Source organism: Xenopus tropicalis, chromosome 2 (genome assembly GCF_000004195.4).
Source record: "Xenopus tropicalis strain Nigerian chromosome 2, UCB_Xtro_10.0, whole genome shotgun sequence".
Taxonomy (NCBI): Eukaryota; Metazoa; Chordata; class Amphibia; order Anura; family Pipidae; genus Xenopus; species Xenopus tropicalis.
Window position 1 is genome coordinate 101,538,594 of NC_030678.2, and position 23,392 is coordinate 101,561,985.

At 36.1% G+C, this 23,392-nt stretch overlaps 1 protein-coding gene across 2 annotated transcripts in view; it reads left to right on the top strand.

Moving 5' to 3' along the window:
• The window catches only part of atp2a3 (ATPase sarcoplasmic/endoplasmic reticulum Ca2+ transporting 3), an 87,556-nt gene that overhangs the window by 20,596 nt on the left and 43,568 nt on the right, over window positions 1-23,392 (top strand). For both annotated transcript variants that reach the window (XM_031896110.1, NM_001078865.1), the window contains 6 exon segments: window positions 12,570-12,587; window positions 14,268-14,350; window positions 18,006-18,110; window positions 18,752-18,890; window positions 22,526-22,606; window positions 22,989-23,074. In XM_031896110.1, coding sequence (XP_031751970.1) covers window positions 12,570-12,587; window positions 14,268-14,350; window positions 18,006-18,110; window positions 18,752-18,890; window positions 22,526-22,606; window positions 22,989-23,074 — 512 coding nt within the window.

The following is a 23,392-nucleotide window of genomic DNA, read 5'->3' on the forward strand; positions in this document are numbered from 1 at the left end:
CCTACAGCTTTTCATTTATAGCAACAGGGACATTTTTCCTGCTTTCTGTCTACCTATTATGCCTTGATTGACCTTATTCTCCCCCAACTTAAGGTTAGACTGGGTGACTAATGTACCAGTATAATCACAGTGATTATTTCATTGCATCTATTATAACTGAAGTGGGCATATCTGTTAATAACTATTTAATAGCATTTGGAACTGTTCATATATAAACTGTGGTTACCTGTGATACACACATTAAAAGTATGTAATATGGCTTGGGACTTGTGATATTGTGATATAACTTTGAACACAGGAGTCCTTTCCTGCCAACATGAATACTGGAGCATCTTTCAGTAGCTACAGTAAAGCTTGGGATTAGTCATTTGGCTATGTAAATTTGGCATAGGATGGCAGTGTGTTTTCCCACACTTACATAGGGCCTGAATAAATAGGATGGGCCATTGCTGTGGGTGTAGCCAAATAAGTTGGTTGTTTGTGTGTTAACTCATTCCTTGTTGTAAATTACACACTAACATTACTTACTGCTGATATGATGCAGAGGTTTCTGAAATTCAGATTTGTCAGTGTGGTACTTATAAATGCTTTGACAGCCCCTAGCTGCTAAAAACAAGTATTGATAGAACACTAAAAAGTAGTCTCAGGCAGCAAAAGGACCAGTGCCAACACTGGGGGGTATGCAACACTGGTAAAAAGGTGGAACTGCATTTAGACAGAAATTTCCCTTCCAGTGCATTTTTTTTCTAAAGAGGAGCACATGCCTAGGGAAAAGATTTAGGATTGCAATTCACTGAATGGTGCCTGAATTATTTGCACCCACAGTGAATTAGACTATTAGTCCATTAAGAAAAAGTAGAAAAAAGGAATACTCACAAGTGAAGACAGCAGGAGTAGTGAAAGGGTAGAGTAGCTGGTGAAAAGGAATGAAGAGAACAGAATTAAGAAGAGATTTCTTGGAGTGTCAGTACCCACTACCACTTACTGTATATGATGCTCCTGTGGTTGTGATAATAATGTGCTTGTTAGTACACAATGCCAATACTTGAAAACTGTTTTGCTAATATCCATTGCCTCTAACTGGATAATTACTTTTTTGGCACCAGTACTCCGCTGCTCCTTAAAGGAGAAGGAAAGTTAATAAAGCTAAAAAAGAGTTAATCTGAAGCTGCAGGCATACCTTCAGTTGTCTCAATAGTGCCCTTAAGTCTCCCCATACTTCACCTGTTCAGAGGATCAGAAGCCAAACAGGAAAAAAAAATGCTGAGCAGTGTAGAGAAGATTCCCATAATGCATCGCTCCTTCCAGACTTGGCGACTTGTTACTGTAGGCGGTGCATGCGCACACAGCAGGAGCGTCCGGTTGCCATGGCGACACAGTGTTGGAGAACTCTGTGACATGCAGGTGGGGGGAGCGGGGGGGCAGGTGTGGCAGGAGCGGGGAGCTTGGGGGTGTTTGTGGCAGGAGTGGGGAGCAGCAGAGGCTTTGTGACAGGAGGGGGGAGCGGAGGGGGGGCTGGCTTGTGCTTTTCAGCCCATACAGACAAGATGGCGGCGCCATTCACTGTAGTATGTAGGTTCTAGTATGTGTATCTCTGTAAATCTTTCTGTAGGCAAGCCAGAAATATAGCGTTTTTACACAGCAATAGTAGTATTATTTAATAGTGTGCTTAATAGGTTTTGACTTTCCTTCTCCTTTAATGTAAAATTTTAAATCAGTTGATTTAGATGTGATTAAAGTGCACATTCCAAACTTTAATTTGAAGTTATTTTCATATATTTTGTTTTCACTGTGTAGAAATAACAACACTTGCTATACATACATAGCCCCCCTCATTTCAGGGGGAACTTAAATCATGTCTAAATTGTTTGATTTAAAATTTTTCACTGAGGAACAAAAATCATACAAAAGGGCACTATGTGCTTAATGTACTTAATTTTTCAGCATTCTTTGGTCTGGCATGTTACCAAGAGACTGGCCAATTCCTAATGTGGTGCCGTTTTTCAAAAAAGGATCCCGTTCTCAGCCTGAAAACTATAGGCCTGTTAGTATAACAATTTGCAATATATTCAAGTATCCTATCCCTTATTATTCGTTCCAAAAGCTTTCCTACTACTGATGTCAGACTCACAGGCCTATAGTTTTCAGGCTGAGAATAAGATCCTTTTTCGAAAAACTGCCAGCATGGTTTTATGCGTTTAGTTGCCTTTTATGAAGTGGTGAGCAGGAATGCTGGAATGGCAGTGGATGTAATTTACTTAGACTTTGCAAAAGCATTTCATACAGTACATTTAAGGGATATTGACCTAGAACACTATTTGTTTTTGGATAGAAAACTGCCTGAAGGATAGATTACAAAGAGTGGTGGTAAATGGAACATTTTCTAATTGGGCCAGTGTTTTGTTTGTGGAGTACTGCAGGGGTTAGTTTGCTTTGTCCTTTGCTTTTCAACTTGTTTATTAATGCCGAAGGTGGGCATTAATGTTGTAATGGGAGATTCTATTCATGCCTTTAAAGGAGAAGGAAAGGCTAAATCACTTGGGGGTGCCAAAATGTTAGGCACCACCAAGTGACTTTAATCGCTTACCTTTATCCCCTGGTGCCCCTGTTAGGAGAAAACCCGCACCAGCCCGGGGTAGCTGCAGCGAGTATTTCCTCTTCCTTATCTCTTCTGTCTGAAAAAGCCGACTTTTTTTGTTTGGCTTTTTACTCTACTGTGCATGCGCAAAGGAAGAGGAAATGCTTGCTGCAGCTACCCCCGGCTGGTGCAGTTCTCTCCTAACAGGGGCACCAGCCTAGGGTAAAAGGTAAGTGATTAAAGTCACTTGGTGGTGCCTAACATTTTTGCACCCCCAAGTGACTTAGCCTTTCCTTCTCCTTTAAGAGGGGCTTGGATGAGTTCTTGAACAAGCATAGTATCCCAGTCTACTGTGATACTAAAATCTATGTTAATATTGATGTTGGTATGTATAGTTTATGTATGTGAGCATATAGATAGATCAGTATAGGTTTGTGTGTGCTGGTTTTACTTGAAAGAGTTGAACATGATGGACTCTTTTTTCTACACTATGTAAATAGCGATTCCTTTAATACTTTTCTCAGGCATAAAAGAATCATTTGAGAAGTGCATTAAAGGGGACCTGTCACCCAGACATAAACTATATATTAAAAGTCCTTTTCAAATTAAACATGAAACCCAAATTCCTTTTTTTTGCTCTCCCTCTTCACCATTTAATTGTGTAGCCAGTGCATGGACATGTGCATCAGGTTCTCCATTCTGGCACATACACATAATTTTCGGTTAATACAAAGCTTGCCTTAAAGGAGAAGGAAAAGCTAAGTCACTTGGGGTGCCAAAATGTTGACTTCATTGCTTACCTTTTACCCCGGGCTGGTGCCTCAGTAAGGAGAGAACTGCACCAGCCCAGGGTAGCTGCAGCAAGTATTTTCTCTTCCGTATTTCTTCTGTCTACGGAATCCCTGGGCTGGCGCATGCACAGTAGACTGAAAAAGCCAACTTTTTTGTTTAAAAGTCGATTAAAGTCACTTGTGGGTGCCTAACATTTTGGCACCCCCAAGTGACTTAGCCTTTCCTTCTCCTTTAATAGAAGTGTCCACAAAATGGCTCCTGCCTGCCTGCTGTGATTATGCAATTTCAAGGCTGAAGGATTTATATTATTTATATAGTGTAAGTGGAAATATTTTGCTTGACAAACACAATAGTTATTTTTTAGGGTGACAGGTCCCCTTTAATTTATTATGATTTTAATAGGTTATACCTATTTACATTATAGGAAATCAGAATCCTCAGGATTACTAAAGTGACACTGACTTGGTCATCATGCTATTAAAGGTTTCATTAATAGCCCTGTTCCTTCTTTCTGGTAGACTTTGTTTTTCTCCTGCTGTGCTGCTCTCTGGCAGCGGTTTCTTGTCAGGGTAAATATAAAGAGAGAAGGAAAAGACAACACGCTGTCGTAGTCAACCATCGTGGTTTTCTTTTCTCACACACAAAGAGAAGGTAAAGCTAATGCCCTTTTTAAAATTTGACTCTTGACAAGTAGTGCTGACTTTTTAAACCATGATGGTGCTTTTCTCTTTGCTTAGGGGCATAATTCAGAAAGAGCCGTTGTTGTATTCTGCTGTATTTTTAAGTGACACATTTCTGCTTCTAGACAGGACCCAGTGCTTGATTGAGAGGGCAAAACAACCTAGTGTGCCATTACTTTTAGGGCTTGACTTGCAGTCTTCCTTATTATCATAGCAATACCCCTTGGATCTCTCCACTTTCATTTCTGATTTTTCAGCTATTGTTTTTAATTGGTTGAGGTAGAAGGGCCCTGTTGCTACTGGCAAAACGTTCCACTGTTTTGGTAGGTTGTGTAATTTGTGATTGCATTTAGCATCTTCTCTAGTTACAGTCTTGTTATTCATAATGTTTTTACTACTCTTTGAAAGAAAGGTGGTTGAGCCTGTTCAGGCAGTGGTGGTAAGGTGTGTCCTGAGCATGAAAAAGAGAGAGGAAAATATTGAGCACTCTGAAGGCATAAACATCATGTCCCACCTACATTTATAGTTTTAAATGCCCAGAACCCATTCTTTTTTATTGTTTGGAAATTCATTGAGATCTTATTTAACTTTCTCTAATTTTACTGGACCATGCAGAAGTGGTCCTGAAGTGTGAAAATGGATCACACAGTTATTTGTTTATACGTTTTGTTATTTATTTTTGGTGGATTAAAACTACAGAAAAAACACCAAAAACTGTAACAAATATTTAATACAAATGCTGTTGGTAATACCTTCAGAATAAAATAAAACACTATTTCCTGTCTACCCGAATAAGTAAAATTTTCGAATATATATAGTTTATATATATATATATATATATATATATATATATATATAGTGCTTGAGAGAGGGTCAGCACTCACAGGACTTATACAAAGAAATTATTTTATTAAAGAGGAGACTAACGTTTCGGCTAGCACTCTAGCCTTTTTCAAAGTGGTGAATACAACAAACACAGTGTCTAAAAAGCACAAAGTGACGGGAAAAAGTGGAGATGACGTCATCAAACGTCGCCAGAGACAGAATACCAGAGATAAATCAATAGAAAACTGAAAACATGCAATAAAACAAAAAACAAAAAAGAAATAATCAGTACAAGCAAGTAATCAAAAGTTCTAAGCAGCAGCTTAAACAGAAACAAAAGTATCAAAATTAACACGCTACTGTAGCTAGCTGTCAGGGATGAGCCGAGAAAGTAACAAGTTTGTATCAACACAGTTCTGTTTCACATGAGCCCCATGAGTTGAAATAGACCCATATTCAAGAAAACTTGGTCAGTAAATGGAAACTTAAATAGGGCTAAAACGGGTTGCTATGGCAACTGGTTGCCTTAGTAACACTACAATTTTAACACCACTCCCCATTGGGGCAGTAGGGGGTAAAGTATAAGTACTCAGAGGTTCATCACAGTAAGTTAATTTGATTACAAATCCATTTTTGTGGGGTGTGAATATACATACAAGGGACAGGTTGCTAGGTTGCCGGTATCATAGCAACCAGACTCAAGTAGGTTAAAATGCCAGGTTAATCATCAAAAACACTTGTTGTAGTTCATAAAACATCGGAGTCATTATTCTTGCAGGGGATAACACATCCCTATCTATAAAAGTAGGAGAGAATACACAGTGTGATTTGATATGGAAAGAAAGTGACATGTTGTAAGCTATCTCAAAGTAGAGCAGCGCACCGTGAGAGAAGTAGAGATAAAATAAAGGTAAGTGGCTGAGGAGAGGAACCTCTGATTGAAAAAGCCAAAGAAGAGGTATTGTTGGAGTGTCGCAGTCCATGGCAGAGGGTTAAGGGCACCCATTGGAGGGTTTCAGACTCAGGTGGGTACTACACACAGAGTTGTCATGGTCAGATGGTCAATTGTGGAGGCATCTTGTCACCAATGAGTATAATAGATGGTGCAAAGAACCAAAAGGACGCTGGATACTAGGTGTGGTTATAGCTATAGTTTTAGAGATGATTCTGCTAATGCAGCCCACATAGCAGCTTCATATGGAGTACATCGATGGTATATGCAATGCATACATTTTTATTTTGTTAACGGCACAAAGGTTGAATTTTTTTGTTAGTATAATGACAGCACTCTTACGAAACCTGTTGGACATTCTTGGCTGTGACAGTTGAGGTTTGAGTTTTTCTGACAATATCACAGGTTTAATACACACAAGTGTGATTTACAGCTGCCATTTTTCGATACTGCTACTGTAACGGTGAGAAAGAACTATATAACCACTACTGCATATTTCTGTATGAAAAACATCATCCTCAGAAATGGAAGTTTTTCATTTTCACTTTAAAAACAAGTTTTCACCCATTAAGTTTAGAATGAGTGCAGCAGTTACTGATATACTGCCTGCAACCCACACATATAGTCACTGGCAGATTTCACCTGATTTTGCAGTTTGCAAGGCATTTTTGACAACGAGCATGGTTGATTTGTTTGCATTAAAAAAAAAATAGGCCTAGAAAGCACATACATCATTCGTATTTCAAAAATGAAAGAGAAACAAATAGCATTAAAAAAAAAAAAAAAAAAATGATTAAGCATCCCCTACAGTTTAATGCATTTTTTTGTAATAGCAAATGTTCCCGTTTAAAGGCAATTTAGGGATTTTACATTGGGCACACTTAAATGCATTTTAGATACTCATGAATCTGTTTAATGAGTACATACCATTCATATGTCCTTTATGCTATAACATGCTATAACATGGATTGACATTTAACATGTCCCTAGATCCTATTAGGATTTCTCCTAATAAACTGTAGGTAATTATAGTTGTCATTTCTAGAAAAATTTAGAATGTTATGAATATATGAGAGTTACAGTTGTCATGCAAATGCAACAGCCATAAAATAAATATTTTATTTAAGGTTGTAACGTATGTACACTGGTCACATGTGGGATGTGGTTGTAAAGGGTTTTAAATACTTTAAGCACGGTTCTCATTTTAAAAATGATTTCTTTTTCTCTGTAATAATAAAACAGTACCTTGTACATCATCCCAACTAAAGGCCCCCATACACGGGTTGATAGAAGCTGGCGATATCGGTCCCTTGGACCGACTCAACAGCTTATCTGCCCGTGTAGGGGCAGAAATGAGCGGGCTGGCCGACTGATATCTGGAATTGGCCAGATATGGATCGGCCAGGTTAGAAAATCCAGTCGGACCGGGGACCGCATCGGCTCGTTGATGCGGTCCCTAAACCGACTGCCCCATTGCCGCCGCCAAGCGAGCGAATCTTACCGTGTATGGGGACCTTTAGATATAATTAAGAAGGAAGATCTAGTTTACATAAAATTATCCTGAAATCCCCAGGTCACAAGCATTCTGGATAATAGGTTCCATACCTGTATAAACAACCCTCTACTTCACAGTTTTAGAACGAAGGTATATTCAAACAGGCAGTCTCTCGCAGTCTTGTAAATGCAAGTTGAGCATGAAGAGTTTTAGCTTTAGTTAATAGCTTTAATATAATAATAGTGCATATATGAAGAAAAATTATAACACAAAGACATGATTATACAATACAAACAGTAAATAAAATAAGAGGGAATAGAATACTAATCCTTTACAGTGTCGGCCCAGAGCCCAGTTGTGTCCTTTGAGGCAAGCTGTAGAACAAACTAAGAATCCAATTGAATTGGAATCTCTAATGTATGACAGTAACACATCTGTACCTAGCATTTATAATATGGCATACAATTATGGCATGCATAAAAGAGTTTTTTTAAGGCCAGCTTCTGATATATACATACTTGTACTACATATCAGCATCAAACTATGGAAATGTGGGTGCTAAGAGTAATTCCAGGCATGACGGGTGTCTAGCATTAGGTCACTGGGTATGTTTGTCATTGTTTAGTGTGTGTCAGCCTGGGCACTTGCCATTTGCTAACATCAGGAGGGGTGACAAATTGGAAAAGCGGGGCAGGCAGTTTTGACCCGGACAGACCTTCAAAAAATCAGACTGTCTGGGTTAAAACTGACAGGTGGCAACCCTATTTCCACTCACTCCTCCACTGCTTAATATGTCACTGTACAGTTACCAGTAGATCCAGTATGATAGAAAAGAGAACACACTGGGTCTAGGGTGTTGTGTTAAAGTACAAACCACTTTATGACAGGGAAATACAAGGCAAGCTGAGTTCTAATGAAGGTTAACACAACAAGCAAAGGGCATAAGTCCTGAAATGTGTGTTTCTCTTCAGTAAAATGTTTTGCAGTTTAACAGCACTGCCTATACTCTTTTTCCTATCAAAATGACTATGCACTACAGCATATGGGCATTAATTATTTTATGGAGGTTATATTTCTCTACCTATTGAAATATAGGTGCCCTTTTAGTGTTAGAACATTGTTCCTTCGGCATTACAATGGTTATATGAAAAGTTTTGCTAGTTTAGACAAGCAGATGTTGCGAATATCAAGCTTATAAATGCAAGCTTAGTCCTTTCTGAAGCCACTGAGTTTTGCATATTTACAGTAGAACCAAGGCCCTGTAGTTGTGGGGTCAGTTTTACTAAGTTGTATATTTAAAACAGACCTGTCACCTACACATAAAAAGTTGTATAAAAAAACGTCCTTTTCAAATTAAATACAAAAACTCCATTTTTTTTTTAACTAAAACTTCCATACCTGTTATATTTACAAATCTGAGCTGTGACATGTTGCTCTCAGTGCCCGCAATCAGGTAGTTATTTTTGAATTCCTGACTTAGTGGCAAGTTTTGGTTGAGTAAAAACAAGATTTACTACTAAATAAATAGTAGTAAATAGTGTGCATAGAGGCTACCTAATAGCCAATCTTAGCCCTTATTTGGCTCCTCCATGAACTTTTATGACACTGTTGTTGCTTTCCAAATCTTTTTACATTTGACTATAACTCATGAGTAAGAAAGGTTGGGGGTTGGGGACCCCTGCCTCAGGCAAAGAGGTGGACAAGAAATTACTTTCGCTTTCCATTCAGCACTTCCTAGATGTCATTGCATTTATGTATCCTGTTCTTGGGCATCAGTTGCCAGATTGTGGAGCATTAACAAGATTTTGGGATGATGCAATGCTTGTCTTAATAACAGTGTTTACAAAATGGCAGCTACCTGCTTGCTGTGGTTGTGGACTTGCAAAACTGAGGGAAACAAGATTTACATAATCTATGTAGTGTAAGTAAAGTTTGTTTTGCTCAACAAACACGCTAAAAAAAAAATTGGAATTATTTTTCAAGGTGACAGGTCCCCTTTAAAGATTTGTTGTTAAAGTGGACCTGTCACCCAGGCATAAAAAGCTGTATAATAAAAGTCCTTTTCAAATTAATTATGAAACCAAAAGCCATTTTTTTATTAACACATCCATATCCATTATAAAAGCATTTAGAAATTCCAGCTGTCAATGCAAACGGTTACTTTCACTTTTAATTCAGAACTTATTAGATGTTGCTGTGCCCCTCACATTCCCCCTCCTTCCTCGCCATCTAATTTCATAACCAGTGCATGGACATGGGTATCGGGTCCCCCCATACTGGCACGGAAACAAGATTTTGGCAGGATGCAAAATGGTGCCTGCCTGCTTGCTGCTATTGTGAATTCCAAGGCTGAAGTAAATAAGATTAAAATAATTTATACAGTGTAGGTGAAGATTATTTTGCTTGACAAACACAATAGAAAACAATTTGGAATTATTTCTTAGGGTGACAGGTCACCTTATAAAACATAGAAAGTTGATCTGATGGTTTAACAGGCATTGATATAACTAAAAACAAATGCATTTATTAGTCGTTTATGGTTTATGGTTTTAAGTCCATGTTGTAAAGGGCAGTACTGCTACTGAGGAACTAAAAGAAAGTGTGCAATATTTTCCACACTGTACAGTGGTTTTTAATTGTGCAGCTTTATCAGTTTGGTGTGCAGAATAGGGGCTTCCTTCTGTTTTCTGTTTTTCCCTTGGCACCAGGCCTAACCTTCTGCTGTTAAATAGCCACGCAATGCTTTCATTTATCTGATCGGAAAATGCATACTTGTATGAGCATAATAATTTTTTTGCCATAGATCTGCACACCTAATCTACTGAAACTCTTTCCTTGGCTCCTGCTGTGCATGTACTGCTCTGACAACCTATATTATCATTTTATAATACATAATTACTTGCAAAATACAGTGTAGTTACTTAATGTATATGCTTGTGTTTGTTTGTTTTTACTTTTTAACCATTGTTAAAAAAAATTGTATCCATAAAACCTTTCTAGCCAAAGTAACTGGATAGCTTGAAATCTAGGAAAAAAAAACAAATATCTAAGTTGCCATATTTTGCAGTCTGGATAAACAGAAGGAATATGAATCTGCTGTGAGCTCTTTCTCACATTGTCCTGATAACTTTAGAAAAATGTTAACACAAATTATAGCTGCTAATAGTTCTCAGTGTAGACTTTGGCCTTCTGTTCAATAGATATAGCATTCTCTGGCATTCCTTGCAAGCTGTTCCAAATTTTGGTCACGTTTTCTATATGGTCATACAATCTTACATCAATTGACTGAATGGCAGACTTACTAAAACTCTTAACATTTCTCATTGTTTTTAATTTTAAATTTCAAATAAACTGGCTTCCACTGATGTCTTCCATTTACTAAAAAATATGAAATGAAATTTCATATGAACGTTGCGAAACGTCATCGTTTTTTGTCTTGTCACACAAAAACTGCGACTTTTTCGAATTGTTGCATCAAAAATCCAAAATCTCTAAGGATTTTTAGCTGTTTTGATGCATAGTACAGGTATAGGACCTGTTATCCAGAATGCTCGAGACCCGAGAAAAGTGACTTTTAGCTCAAAAAATCTGAATCTGGTGAAAAAACAATCAGACGGTTGGTAAATGGCCCCCCAAATGTTCAGATATATTGCAGGACCTTAATGTCTTCTTTTTGCCCCTTGACAACTCCACAGCAGAAGTAGTAAATTAAACCTGTAAAATATAAACCAAATTGAATTTTCTTTTTTTAGAATACCACTAGTTACATCATACAAAAAGCTACATTTTTAAAAATTTCTTCCAACATATACATAATACAATCTAAATCGAATAAACTCTTATATCAAATGCTCGCTTATTTATTAATAATGAAAACTTGTTTGAATGAATTTTTTTCGAGTTTACAAACTATAAAAATTGAGTTTGAGAATACGGCTTGACTTTGCCTATAACAACTCCCATTGACTTCTATAGAAACTCGTAGGCTTTTACATGGCAAATTTTTTCATTTGAGTTTTCAGGCCCAAAAATCTTAACAAGCTATACCTGCACTTAGATACATTGTTTCTCAGACTTAATTAAATAAGTGGGCTTTTGGCAGAGGGCCCAGAAAGTTAATAAGCTATGCCTGTACTTAGATACAATTGTAACTAATAAGCTAAACATGTCTCTTGGGGGAACTGAGGCTTGCAGCTTAAAGGGCAATTTCACCAGTTAGCAGAACTGTAATAACACATAAAACAACACCAAAACCTCCAGAAATGTGTTCAGACTTTAAATAACCTGCCAAATTTAGTAAAATGGGAGTGGTATTTAGGGAGTGTGGTTGCAAAAATGGGCATGGTCAAAACATTTTCCACGATATGCGCGCCATTTCTTTTTGTCCCCCTTTCCATTTTTCAAATGTTGGGAGGTACGCTATATTGTATATGGTTGGATGTTCTGAATTGTCTTGGTTTCTATTGACTCCACAGAACGATTATTGTTTAAAAAACATAAAGTGAACCTACCTTTTTAAAGTATGATTCAGTTACATTAAGAAAAGTGTTATGATATGTATATATATATATATATATATTTTAAAACATGTTTTGCTTATTTGGTTGAAGCTCGCCAGGTCTACCTTTACCAATGATTAATATCTGAAAAAAGTGGCAGATTCCCTTTTTAAATGCTTATAATAGGTGATGTTACCCTTAAATATCTGTTTGATTGCTAGAGTTATTCCCCCCAGCAACAAGGAATGTGTTTAGGTGGCGGAAGTGCAAGAATTACAGTAAAAGGTACAGGTAGGGGACCTTTTATCCAGAATGCTCGGGACCTGGGGTTTTCCGGATAAGGGATCTTTCCGTAATTTGGATCTCTATAACTTAAGTCTGCTAAAAATCATTCAATAATTGAATAAACCCAATTGGCTTGTTTTGCCTCCAATAAGGATTAATTATATCTTAGTTGGGATCAAGTACATTGTACTGTTTTATTATTACAGGAAAAAAGGAATTCATTTTTAAAAATTATAATAATTTGCTTATAATGGAGTCAGTGGGAGATGGCCTTTCCGTAATTTGGACCTTTCTGGATAACAGGTTACAATTTTGAAATACAATATTTGAAATTAGAATTGCTATTGAAAATAAAATACTGTTTCATTTGTTTTATGCATCATTTTTGACACATTTATTATGACTAATTTTTTTTTCATTCTCTTGTTTTTTTCTGTTCATTTAATTCTTGCTGGATCCTTAGAGCTGCCGGCTGAAGAAGGTAAGGGTATCTTTCTGTATATTTTTTTTATTATACTCTTTGGAGAGTCACTGTACATTTGCACTTGATATTTAGTATACTGGAATTTTTGTTCTAAAATCAGAAACAATTTTTGTGATTATTAATCATAAATTATCAGGCAGAACATATTTTTCCATTTAAGGGAAAAATACCTTATGTAAAGATAGGTGTATAGGTTAAAGTAATGGATTTCATTAAAGTCCCTATGTTTTTTATAGTGAACAGAGCATCGGCCCTCTGGAAAGCAGTGGGGCTTCAAGTTGATTTCATATATATATTTATTTAAAATAATCAGTTGTTTTAAAATAAGTTGTTTATCCTTTTCTGTTCTCTTATTCTGGCTTTTATGACATGAAATAGTGTTAAAATCCATTACATTTTTAATTAATTTACAATAGAAAGTTGCATATAATTATATATTCTTCCATTATGCAAGAACAGATTTTTGGTAGACCCCCTCCTTTAGTTGTAGTAGAACAGTGCCAGATCTTTAATAAAAAAAAAAATAACGGGGGGCGTGGCCTGCGCTCGGCAGATAGAAGATGTGTTCTAAGCCTTAGAACATGTCTTCTATCCGCCGAGCGCAGGCCACGCCCTCCTCCGCATCGCATCCGGCATCCTTGGCACCCACCCTACCTTGCCCCTGCACTCGGCGGATAGAAGACGTGTTCTAAGCCTTAGAACACATCTTCTATCTGCCGAGCGCAGGCCACGCCCTCCTCTGCATCGCATCCAGCATCCTTGAGACCCACCCTACCTTGCCCCGCAGCATCCTCGGCCAAACATAATGTATGGCTCTCACGGAATTACATTTTAAAATATGTCGTGTTTATGGCTCTCTCAGCCAAAAAGGTTCCCGACCCCTGTTATAGGAACTACCAAGCCTTAATTTTAAACATTTGCAAAAAAAAGATATTACTTTCACTTTAAACAAACCCACTCTGCCCATAACCGCAGTTACACGCAAGATTATTTCTTTTTGTTATTCTCATTTAACATAAGGTCCATGATATTGAAAGGTGACTGTTGCAAAACAAAAATTCCAGCAACCTGCAGCAGTGATTAAACTTCGAGATATACAGTATGCTAGGCAGCAATCTGTGACAGTTACTATTTTTAATTATATAATGTTGCAGATGGTATTTTGAACACTTAATGTGAAAAGTACCATCAATCGAAAGTTTATCTGAAGCATACTGAATATATTGATATTTTATAAAGTTTGAAAACTGCTGGGTAATTTTGCTTGTCTTCTTAGGGTTGAGAATCGAATGTTACATTACAGTACAGGCTCTTAATGGACAACAGATTTAACTGCAGAAATTAAGCAAAGTAATGTCACTTAGAATGATATGCCAGGAGTGGGTATTGGCTCAAGATTAAACTGGCTGGTGTGTTTTTCTGTGGTAGATGCAAAGTTTGCAACTGGTCTAGTCAACTTGTAGCAATCAGATAGGTGTTTCTTTTTAAATTGTTGTCCAGTTAATTCTACCTTCTAATTTTTGCAACAGGGTACTAGATAAGATGTACATTTTCTAACTTTTTTTCCTTATTATTTTAAGGTCCCTTATGTAAATTTTTCATAAATTAACTTGAAACTTTGATTTTACCAGAAGACTAATTGACTTTGTTTTATGTTTTTTTTTTTTTTTTTTAAAGGAAAATCTCTTTGGGAATTGGTTTTGGAGCAGTTTGAAGACCTCCTAGTTCGCATTCTTCTTCTTGCTGCTTTTGTTTCATTTGTAAGTCTGACTGGCACACTTATATATTCACCTTTCTCCTTGTCATGTTTCCCTTTAAATTTGACTATGTTTTGCATAGTTTATGGAAATGTTAATATGAATGTATTAAAAGTGGCAGCTTCTATAAATTATAGTCACAAATTACAAATTAGATTTATAAATGTCCCTCGATTAATGTGTTTATAGAAATGAAAAACTGAATATAACTTATTGGTTTTGTTATAAGTATTATACCTCATCTGCTATTTATTTTCAGCAGCAATTATATAAAGCAATTTGTTCTCATGATTGTAAAAAACTGTATCTATTTCTGAACAAGTTCATAAGTAAATGATGTTTTAATGTGTCCAAATGTAGAGAACATTTAATACATATTTGTATTTAAAGACATTAAAGGGTACTTCTTACCCACAAATAAAAAGCTGTGTAATGAAATTTTTTTGTAAATTAAACCTGAAACCCAAAATCTTTATTTATTGAAACATCCATGCCTAACTTACTTTCTATTCAGCACTTTCTAGATATTACTACACTACCCAGGCATGGACATTAGGTCCCCCATTCTGGCACATATGAAAGATTTTGGGGTTATACAAAACTTAATAACAGTGTTCACAAAATGGTGCCTGCTTGTTGTGAATGCCAAGTCTGAAAAAAAATGAAAATAATTTATATAGTGTAAATACATTTATATTGCTGAAATAATATGATAGAAAAATATTTGGAATTATATCTTAAAGTGACAGGTCCCTTTTAAGATGAGTATTGCTAATCATTGTGCTTAATGAGCAGTTTGAGCTTACAAAGTTGTTTGTTCAAGGCATTTTTCTAAAACTCATGAATGTGTGTTCATGAATGAATTCCTTTCTGGGTGCAACTTCTAAATGTGCAAAATGTACAGGGGCACTGCACACATGTACTAGGGGCATTGGAAAACTTCCAATGATCATGACAGGGCAGGGTTACCTTTTCTAAATTGTAGTAGTATTTTAACGATGTGACAACTGTTTACCTTGGATTACTGTCCTGCTCAAAATGGAATAATCCCTATCTAAGTTTTGTATTTGGTAGTATAAGGCAGGGTTTTCTCTGTCAAAATATATTTTCCCTACTCATCTTTTTGGTTAACAACAAAGTTTATTTGTTTTTTTCACACTAGCCACAAAATCCTTTCATGACTTTTAGTTAGGACACATTTTTCCCAGAAGAGTTGAGCCTGTTAAAGCAGCTAAGGACCAACTTAAAATGAATACCCTCAACCTCCCCTGACTTTGCTCTGCAAAGAACAATAACACACACTGCCTGTCTCTTTCCAGGATTGTAGCTGTGCAGGCTATATTAGTAGTCAAATATGGACTGGAAGTTTAGCTGTTACGATTTAATGTGTGTATCATCCCAATAATTGCAAATTCTGAAGTACAAGTAATAAACATGCCAGAAGTAAGTAAATAGAACTATATAACAGATAAACAAAATGGTATGTGAGTAATACGGATCACAATACAGAGTCTCCTAAACATAAGGTTGCATACTTGACTCTTGTTCTGTTGACTGTAGAGCATTCATGCAGATCATTGCCATTCATTAGAGTTCAGGGAAACCTGCTAATCAAGACTGAGAATAGCTTGGCTTGAACTTTACAGCTCCGGATGCCACATGTCCTTAATATTTACCATCTGCCAAGGTAGCATTCCTCGCCTTGTGTGCACTTGGTGTAGGTATTGTTACCGCCCCAAAGATCAATATGGGAGGAATAAATTGTGAACTCTGCTTCTGCACATGCAACCAGTTCTTAAGATTAGTTAAATGTCTAGTCAGTTGTAACATAAACCAGCCACACATACTTCTCTCTGCACGCTGAAAATGCTTTGTTCTGCATCCAGCCAGCAAATGTATAGGGAAGCCAAATACTAGGCAATATCTTACTGAATAATTGTACATGGCAAATTTGGTCAGGGACAGAGCCAGTGTGAGTTTTTGGGTAATCACTCAGGGCTGATTTTGGTAGTTTCCTAAATTCTGTGGTCCCAAGGTTCTTTTAAGACGGATGGATCATTATATATATATATATATATATATATATATATATATATATATATATATATATATATATATATATATATAAAAGATAAATGGATGCCGCACTCACAGGTCTTAGTGTGAAAATAAAGAAAAATTTATTTTGTCATGCTAACGTTTCGGCTGATTCCACAGCCTTTCTCAAAGTGAACAGTGAATACAGCAAACCCACTCATAAACCCAAACTTGGCGCCAAAACAGAGCTGATGACGTCATAGACAGTGTGATTAGTGAAACTATTAGTATCGTAAAGCAAGTTAAACAGAACATAAAGCAAGTAAAATCTGTTTAACTTGCTTTACGATACTAATAGTTTGGTTTTATACTTGATCTTTTGTTTCTTTGTATATGTTTCTCATTAAGGGTGGGGATTCACTAATCACACTGTCTATGACGTCATCAGCTCTGTTTTGGCGCCAAGTTTGGGTTTATGAGTGGGTTTGCTGTATTCACTGTTCACTTTGAGAAAGGCTGTGGAATCAGCCGAAACGTTAGCATGACAAAATAAATTTTTCTTTATTTTCACACTAAGACCTGTGAGTGCGGCATCCATTTATCTTTTGTACTCTTCTATTTGTGTATACTGCACCCAGGCATCAGTGACCTTATTTTAACGTGAGTGCCTGCTTCCCTTCCGGTTTTGCTGTATATATATATATATATATATATATATATATATATATATAAATTATTAGTTGTAAGCAGAAGAACCACAACCATTTATTTTGCCATATCTTCTATCATAAGCCCTTCCCTGACCCATTTGTGTGGAGTTGCATCTAAATTCAAGACACAATTCCCTTTTCCAAAGACTTCACCTAAAGCATAGATACGGTTGCCAGGTTTGTCAAGCTTTAAACCCAGACAAAGGGGTGCGCATGATGATGTCATCACACAAACCGTCGACGTCATCACGCAACGTCATTGCATGATGACATCAGGGGTGGGTTATTACATCCATCACACGCAATTCTGAGGGTTTCGGCCCAGTTTTCAGAATTTTGAAACCCGGGCAGAAGGATTTGTCCCGGACATTCCCTTAAAATCTGGGCTGTCCGGATCAAAACCGGACAGTTGGCAACCCTAAGCAAAGAAGCTCATCGAAAGTAAATAATAAAATATTTTGTAATTTTATAATTTTTTTTGAATAACATATTATAGAATCTACAAACAAAACAATTTTTTAAGCATGACATATGGACAATTTACAAAAATTACAGAAAGCGATTTAATTCACAATTGAATTGGTAATTAATAATTTATCGGAAAATGTATGTATGTAAATGACAACTAAGGCACCTTGGATGCAGGCAATTACTCTCAAAGCACAGGAAAACTATAAATATAGCATAGTTTGAAGGAGGGAGAACAGAAAGCAGAAAGTGACAAAATAAAACTGGGATGCAAAGGTACAATTGCTGACTTGACAAACAGTTTTTAACAAGGTCCTTAATCTGGGTATTGTGGCTATTTATGTATAGATGGTTCTGGAGCAAACTTTAGTTTGTAATTTATCTAAAATAGTAATTTATCTAAATATCCTCCTTTTTTTTTTTTTTTTTTTTTTTTTTTTTAGATACTGGCCTGGTTCGAGGAGGGTGAAGAGACAACAACTGCTTTTGTAGAACCAATAGTTATTATTATGATCCTAGTAATCAATGCCTTTGTGGGAGTATGGCAGGTGAGTGGTCAGTGCAATTAGAAAGCAGTGGAGTCATAAGAGGAATGCTGAGCAATAATTAAATTGAGATGTGTAAAGAAATTTCCAAGAATTACAACAAACCTGTGTATAAGGTTGTAGGATTTGTATAGCTAACTGTTATAAATTTATAACAGTTACTGCAGAAAGATGTAAAAATATAGTAGAAAAGTGTTGATACGCAATAAAAAGAGGAGGTTCCTTGAAGAGCTTATTCAATAATGAGCAAGATCCATTAGATGAGTGTCCAAGGATACTCACACATACATTTACAAATAAACTTAACATATTTTTCCTGATCAACAGGAGTCATTTGATATTTTTTTGTTAGTGTCTGCAAAACTGATGTGTCTAATTGTGTCCTGGGCCATTGCTATTTAGTACTTCCTGAGCTGGCTCATTATAATGGATATGCCTGAAGAGGAGAGATATTTGGCCTTGAAAATATATGTCACTAGAAACATGAGAGAAAGTTATTATTAAAATTATTATTGCACTAGAAGGCATAATAAAACTCATCTTCATCTTTTCTAATTGTGGTTATAGGTGGCTTATTTATCATTATAGATTAATTATAGGTGAATTGAGCTTTGCTGTGACCTTACGAGATTTCATTTTTGCAGGAGAGGAATGCAGAGAGTGCTATTGAAGCCCTCAAGGAATATGAACCAGAGATGGGGAAGGTAATCCGTGGAGATCGGAGTGGAGTGCAACGCATCAGAGCCAGAGACATTGTTCCTGGAGACATTGTTGAAGTTGCAGGTACCAATCTTTAGCATAATGCCTTGTCTGCATAATCAGCCCAATTGTGTGCATTAAAAAGTGAGATGGCATAGGCACACACTGTCGTTGTTAAACCAAAGTGCATTTTTTAAGAAATTCAGTGAATTAAAATGAAACATAACTGTTCCATCAAGGCATCATATAAGCATTAAAGTTGCACATGATTTTATTTCTCTTGCATATGTAAATGTTACTTTTAGGGGTCATTTACTTCTGTAAAAGAAATCATCAAAATGCAAAATCTCACTGCAACCCCTATTGCGAAGGGCAGGTCTGGCCTGCTTTCCTGGCACAAGGGGAAGAGTGCAGACATTCCCCTAGGCACAAGTGCTCTGTGCATTATCACCAAGGGATACTTCTGTTGGGGGCATAGTTAATGCCCCTATTTTTATCTTAAGGTTTTTTTCAGATATTCTAGATCGCTTATCTTATGGTGTTGAAATAATGTTCTATTATGGTGTTCTGATACTGTGATAAGAATACAAGTTGAGGCAATATAACAGTTGTAAGGTTTAGAAACAAATCAAATGCATTTAAACCCTTCTCTTGTATCCTATTATATGATTCCTATTTATTTTTTATAAAAATCTAGAAGAGACTCTCTGACAGGTAAGAAATTATATTGGCCCTTCCAGCATAGTATACAGAGCAGAGAAATAATAAAGTGGTCAGTGTATTCACTTGACACCGACCCAGATAGTATATGCTTTGTGGTGTTATCCATCCTTCGATTAAACTGTCCGGAGAGAAAATATCCAGTTGCATATTTAACATGTTATGTTTCTATTTCACTTATAAATCTTATAATCTGGACCTAGGTCTGGATGACCGGACCACACAGATACAAAATAAAGAATGAATTCTTTGTTGTGGAAAAGAAGCCTAGTGGTATAAAAAAAAAAAATATACATATAAATGTGGGATTTGTATGAATGGGACCATTTTTTGGGGGTTATGTGTCAAGAAGCGTTGGCTTGCAAAACTGTAGTGTACCATTTGTGCACTGCTTTCCAGAACATAAATGCCATTATGTACAGTCAAATAGTTTTCTGATCAGCTTTGCTGCTCTTTATTAGAAAACATTAGTAGTTCCATGTCATATTGTATTATCTAACCCTATTGTCATATAGTGAATGTAGGACTACAACTTCCAATGTCATTAACTTAATATATTTTTTTTAAAACAGCAGAGTGTGGTTGGTCATTTTAATTAATATGGTTTTAATTAACTATTACGTAACTACTATTGTTTATAAGCTAGTGTTGTCTTTCTCTTTTTGTTTTATGGAGCTTAATGTGTACTTGGATCAGTCTATAACATAATTTTTCATTTGATGCTGCATTCTGTTTCTCTACTTCTAGACTGACCAAAAAAAATATACGTTTTTTTTTTAGTTACAAAGTACAATTTGATCCAGAAAAAGGCAAATAGATTAAACCATACGGTCAAGGTTAATGCATATTGTAACTGTAGGACAAAAATGTAATTTAATTTAAAGCTTGGTACTTTTACTCTACATTCCATTTCCCAATATGATTAATCAGAAATCATTGTAAATTAGTTTTAGTAAAGGAGATGTTTGCTAACATCAAAGGAATCCATTTGTTGGTCTAAAGGAAAATTCATTCAGTAGTAGCCCAAGTTGTTACTACTATATTTATGGATGGTACAACAGGAAAGGCAGAATGTAAAAGTGCTACAGATCAAAAGAAGATGACCACAACCAGGAACATAAACCAATGCCAATAACGTACACAATTATTACATTAGTTAAGTAACTGGATAAAGAAATGCTGTTGATTTGAGATTTTAAAATTTTCCAAGCATTTAATACTTATCATATCAAAGACTGGTGCGTAAAACTGAGCAAAATGGCCTGTATTTGAGAAGAAAATTGGTGGCAAAAGTGTTTTTATAAATTGAAAATATTCAAGCTGAAATAATCAAGGTTCTACAAGGATCATTGCTCATTGCTGGCCCCATCCTGGTTTTGGTTGTCTGTGTACATAAAAGACCTTGGAAAAGTTCAGAAAAATCCAATTAAACCAAATAAAGGAGTAGATCATTTGGGGGTGGGGGCATTTACTAATCCTCGATTTTTTTTTTTTTGTTGTTGCTGGAAACTCACAAATTTGATGCGATTTATTGAAACAAAAATACACCAGCTCAAACTTGTTGAGATCCTGTAGAAGTCAATGCCAAATGTTCCATCCACAGTTTAATGATCTTCCTATGCTTTGTGGTTTTAGAGGTTTTTGGGGTTTTTTTGATGCTGGCTTTTGTGCATGCATGCCACCATTTTTGAAAATTAGTTTATCATGGTTTACAAAAATATTTAACTTCAAAAATACCAATTTTAATAAATCCCTCCCTTCATGTATAAGTCAGTCTGGAAAACTGGCTACATTACAGTGGTTATATTTAATCAGAAGAGGAAAGTTTGGATAATTTTCAGAAAAAGCATACTTATGATTACTCCAAAATGCCTAGGATTACCTAGGGGGCATGTAGAGACACCTGAGTAAATATTAGTGGATATGAATTTTCATGATTGTCCTTTTGGATGTTGCAAAGTAACTTGAATTTTGCTATAAGAGCACCTCACAGTACATTTGCCACAGTAACCATATATTTTTGTAATGTACCCACTCTGACAAAGCACAAATGAGCAGATATGTACCAAACTGCAAATCTAGGCTAAAGTTTGCTTTTTTGTCATTTCTGAAAAACAGGTACAAATATGAATGTCCTAAATATGTATGGCAGGAGTCTTATAAACTGTTTGATAATATGAATTGTAGGATTACAAAACTATGTGGCAGTCAGAGACCCCAAAATTAATATATTGCAAACAAATAATTTCATTATTTATTTGTCTTCATGTTAAATTTCTTCGGTGGGCTAAAGTTAGTAAAGCTTTGTTACACAATAAGTAAAAGTCATAAATATATATGTTAAATCTGTCTCTTTAAATGATACAAGCTCTATTATTTATTTTTTTTTTTTAAAATTTCCACTGCCCTGCCCCCAGGAGCGTGATACAGTGGTTTCATGTTTTCTTTCTGCTTTGCTTAGCTGTGCAGATTACTGCAGAATTATCCTCCTAGGAAACCACATTTTTTTTTTTCTACAGTTGATACACCTGCTTCCAGACTCGGCCGCCTTTTGCCGTTTTTAACCAAATAGATGCAGACAAGCTAAGAGTCATACATAATGAATGAAGGTTTTTTGTCTTTATTATATATAGCTATATAATGGATTCTACAGAAGCTTTCAATTTTAATCAGTTAAAGGGCAATTTAACCTTCAATTGTACTTTAGTTGTTGTTGTGAGTGTGTTATTTTGTTGAACGTGGTTTGCAATTGCATTTTTTCCTCATCTGTGACTGTTTCAGAGCAGAACTCCTGTCATTGCCAGTGTCTGAGACACTGAGTGTCGGAAGTGGTGTTTTGACTGCTCTGTTCTCACAATAGTGTTCAAAATGTAAATTTGCCCAGAAGCAGCAGTTCTGCTTTTCTGTTGTAAATGCCAAAATAACTTTTTCACATGTACTTGCACGTTTGCAGGGCATTTTCTGGAATATACTTTGTCTTTGTTTTTTTCAAATTCTAGTTGGTGACAAGGTACCTGCCGATATCCGAATTACAGAGATTCGATCTACCACACTTCGTGTGGATCAGTCTATTCTTACAGGTTTGAACAATTACTTGTCTAATTTGAGATGTTATGCAGAAAGCTCTAACTTTTGGAAAGGTCACCTCCCATAGACTCCATTTTAATCAAATAATTCACATTTTTAAAAATGATTTCCTTTTTTCTCTGTAATAATAAAACAAGAACTCATGGAGTTCAAAACAATGCTATTGGGTTTAATTAACATTTAAATGACTTTTTAGTAGCCCTAAGGTATGGTGATCCAAATTATGGATTATTCGGAAAACCCCAGGTCCCAAGCATTCTGGATAACAGGACTCAAACCTATACCAACTTTCATGTTTTTACGTTATGGAAGGATAGTTTATATTAACAAAGTGGAAAACCTATACTGGCATTGACTGTGTTTTACATTTTTCAGGGGAATCTGTGTCTGTGATTAAACATACAGATCCTATTCCAGACCCAAGAGCTGTTAATCAAGACAAGAAAAATATGCTTTTTTCTGTAAGTATAAAATTAATTTTACTAGACCTGAAAATTAAAGAGGAAAGGCAGCAAAAGAGAAGCAAATAAAAAATGTTGCCTAGGGCTCTGCACACCTAAATGCTTAGCTCGTCCTCTTCCACTCACTGTCTATCGTGTTTATAATCAGCACTGCTGAAAATTCATCCCATTTATTGGCAATGGAGAAAACACCCAGTGACTGAGGACAAAGGATTTTTGCAAAATAAGTGTCCTGATGTAAAACGTAATAGACACTGAAGAGGAGGGCAACCACATAACTGATTTGTTAAGTGTGCCAAGCATTACTTTGTGTAGCTA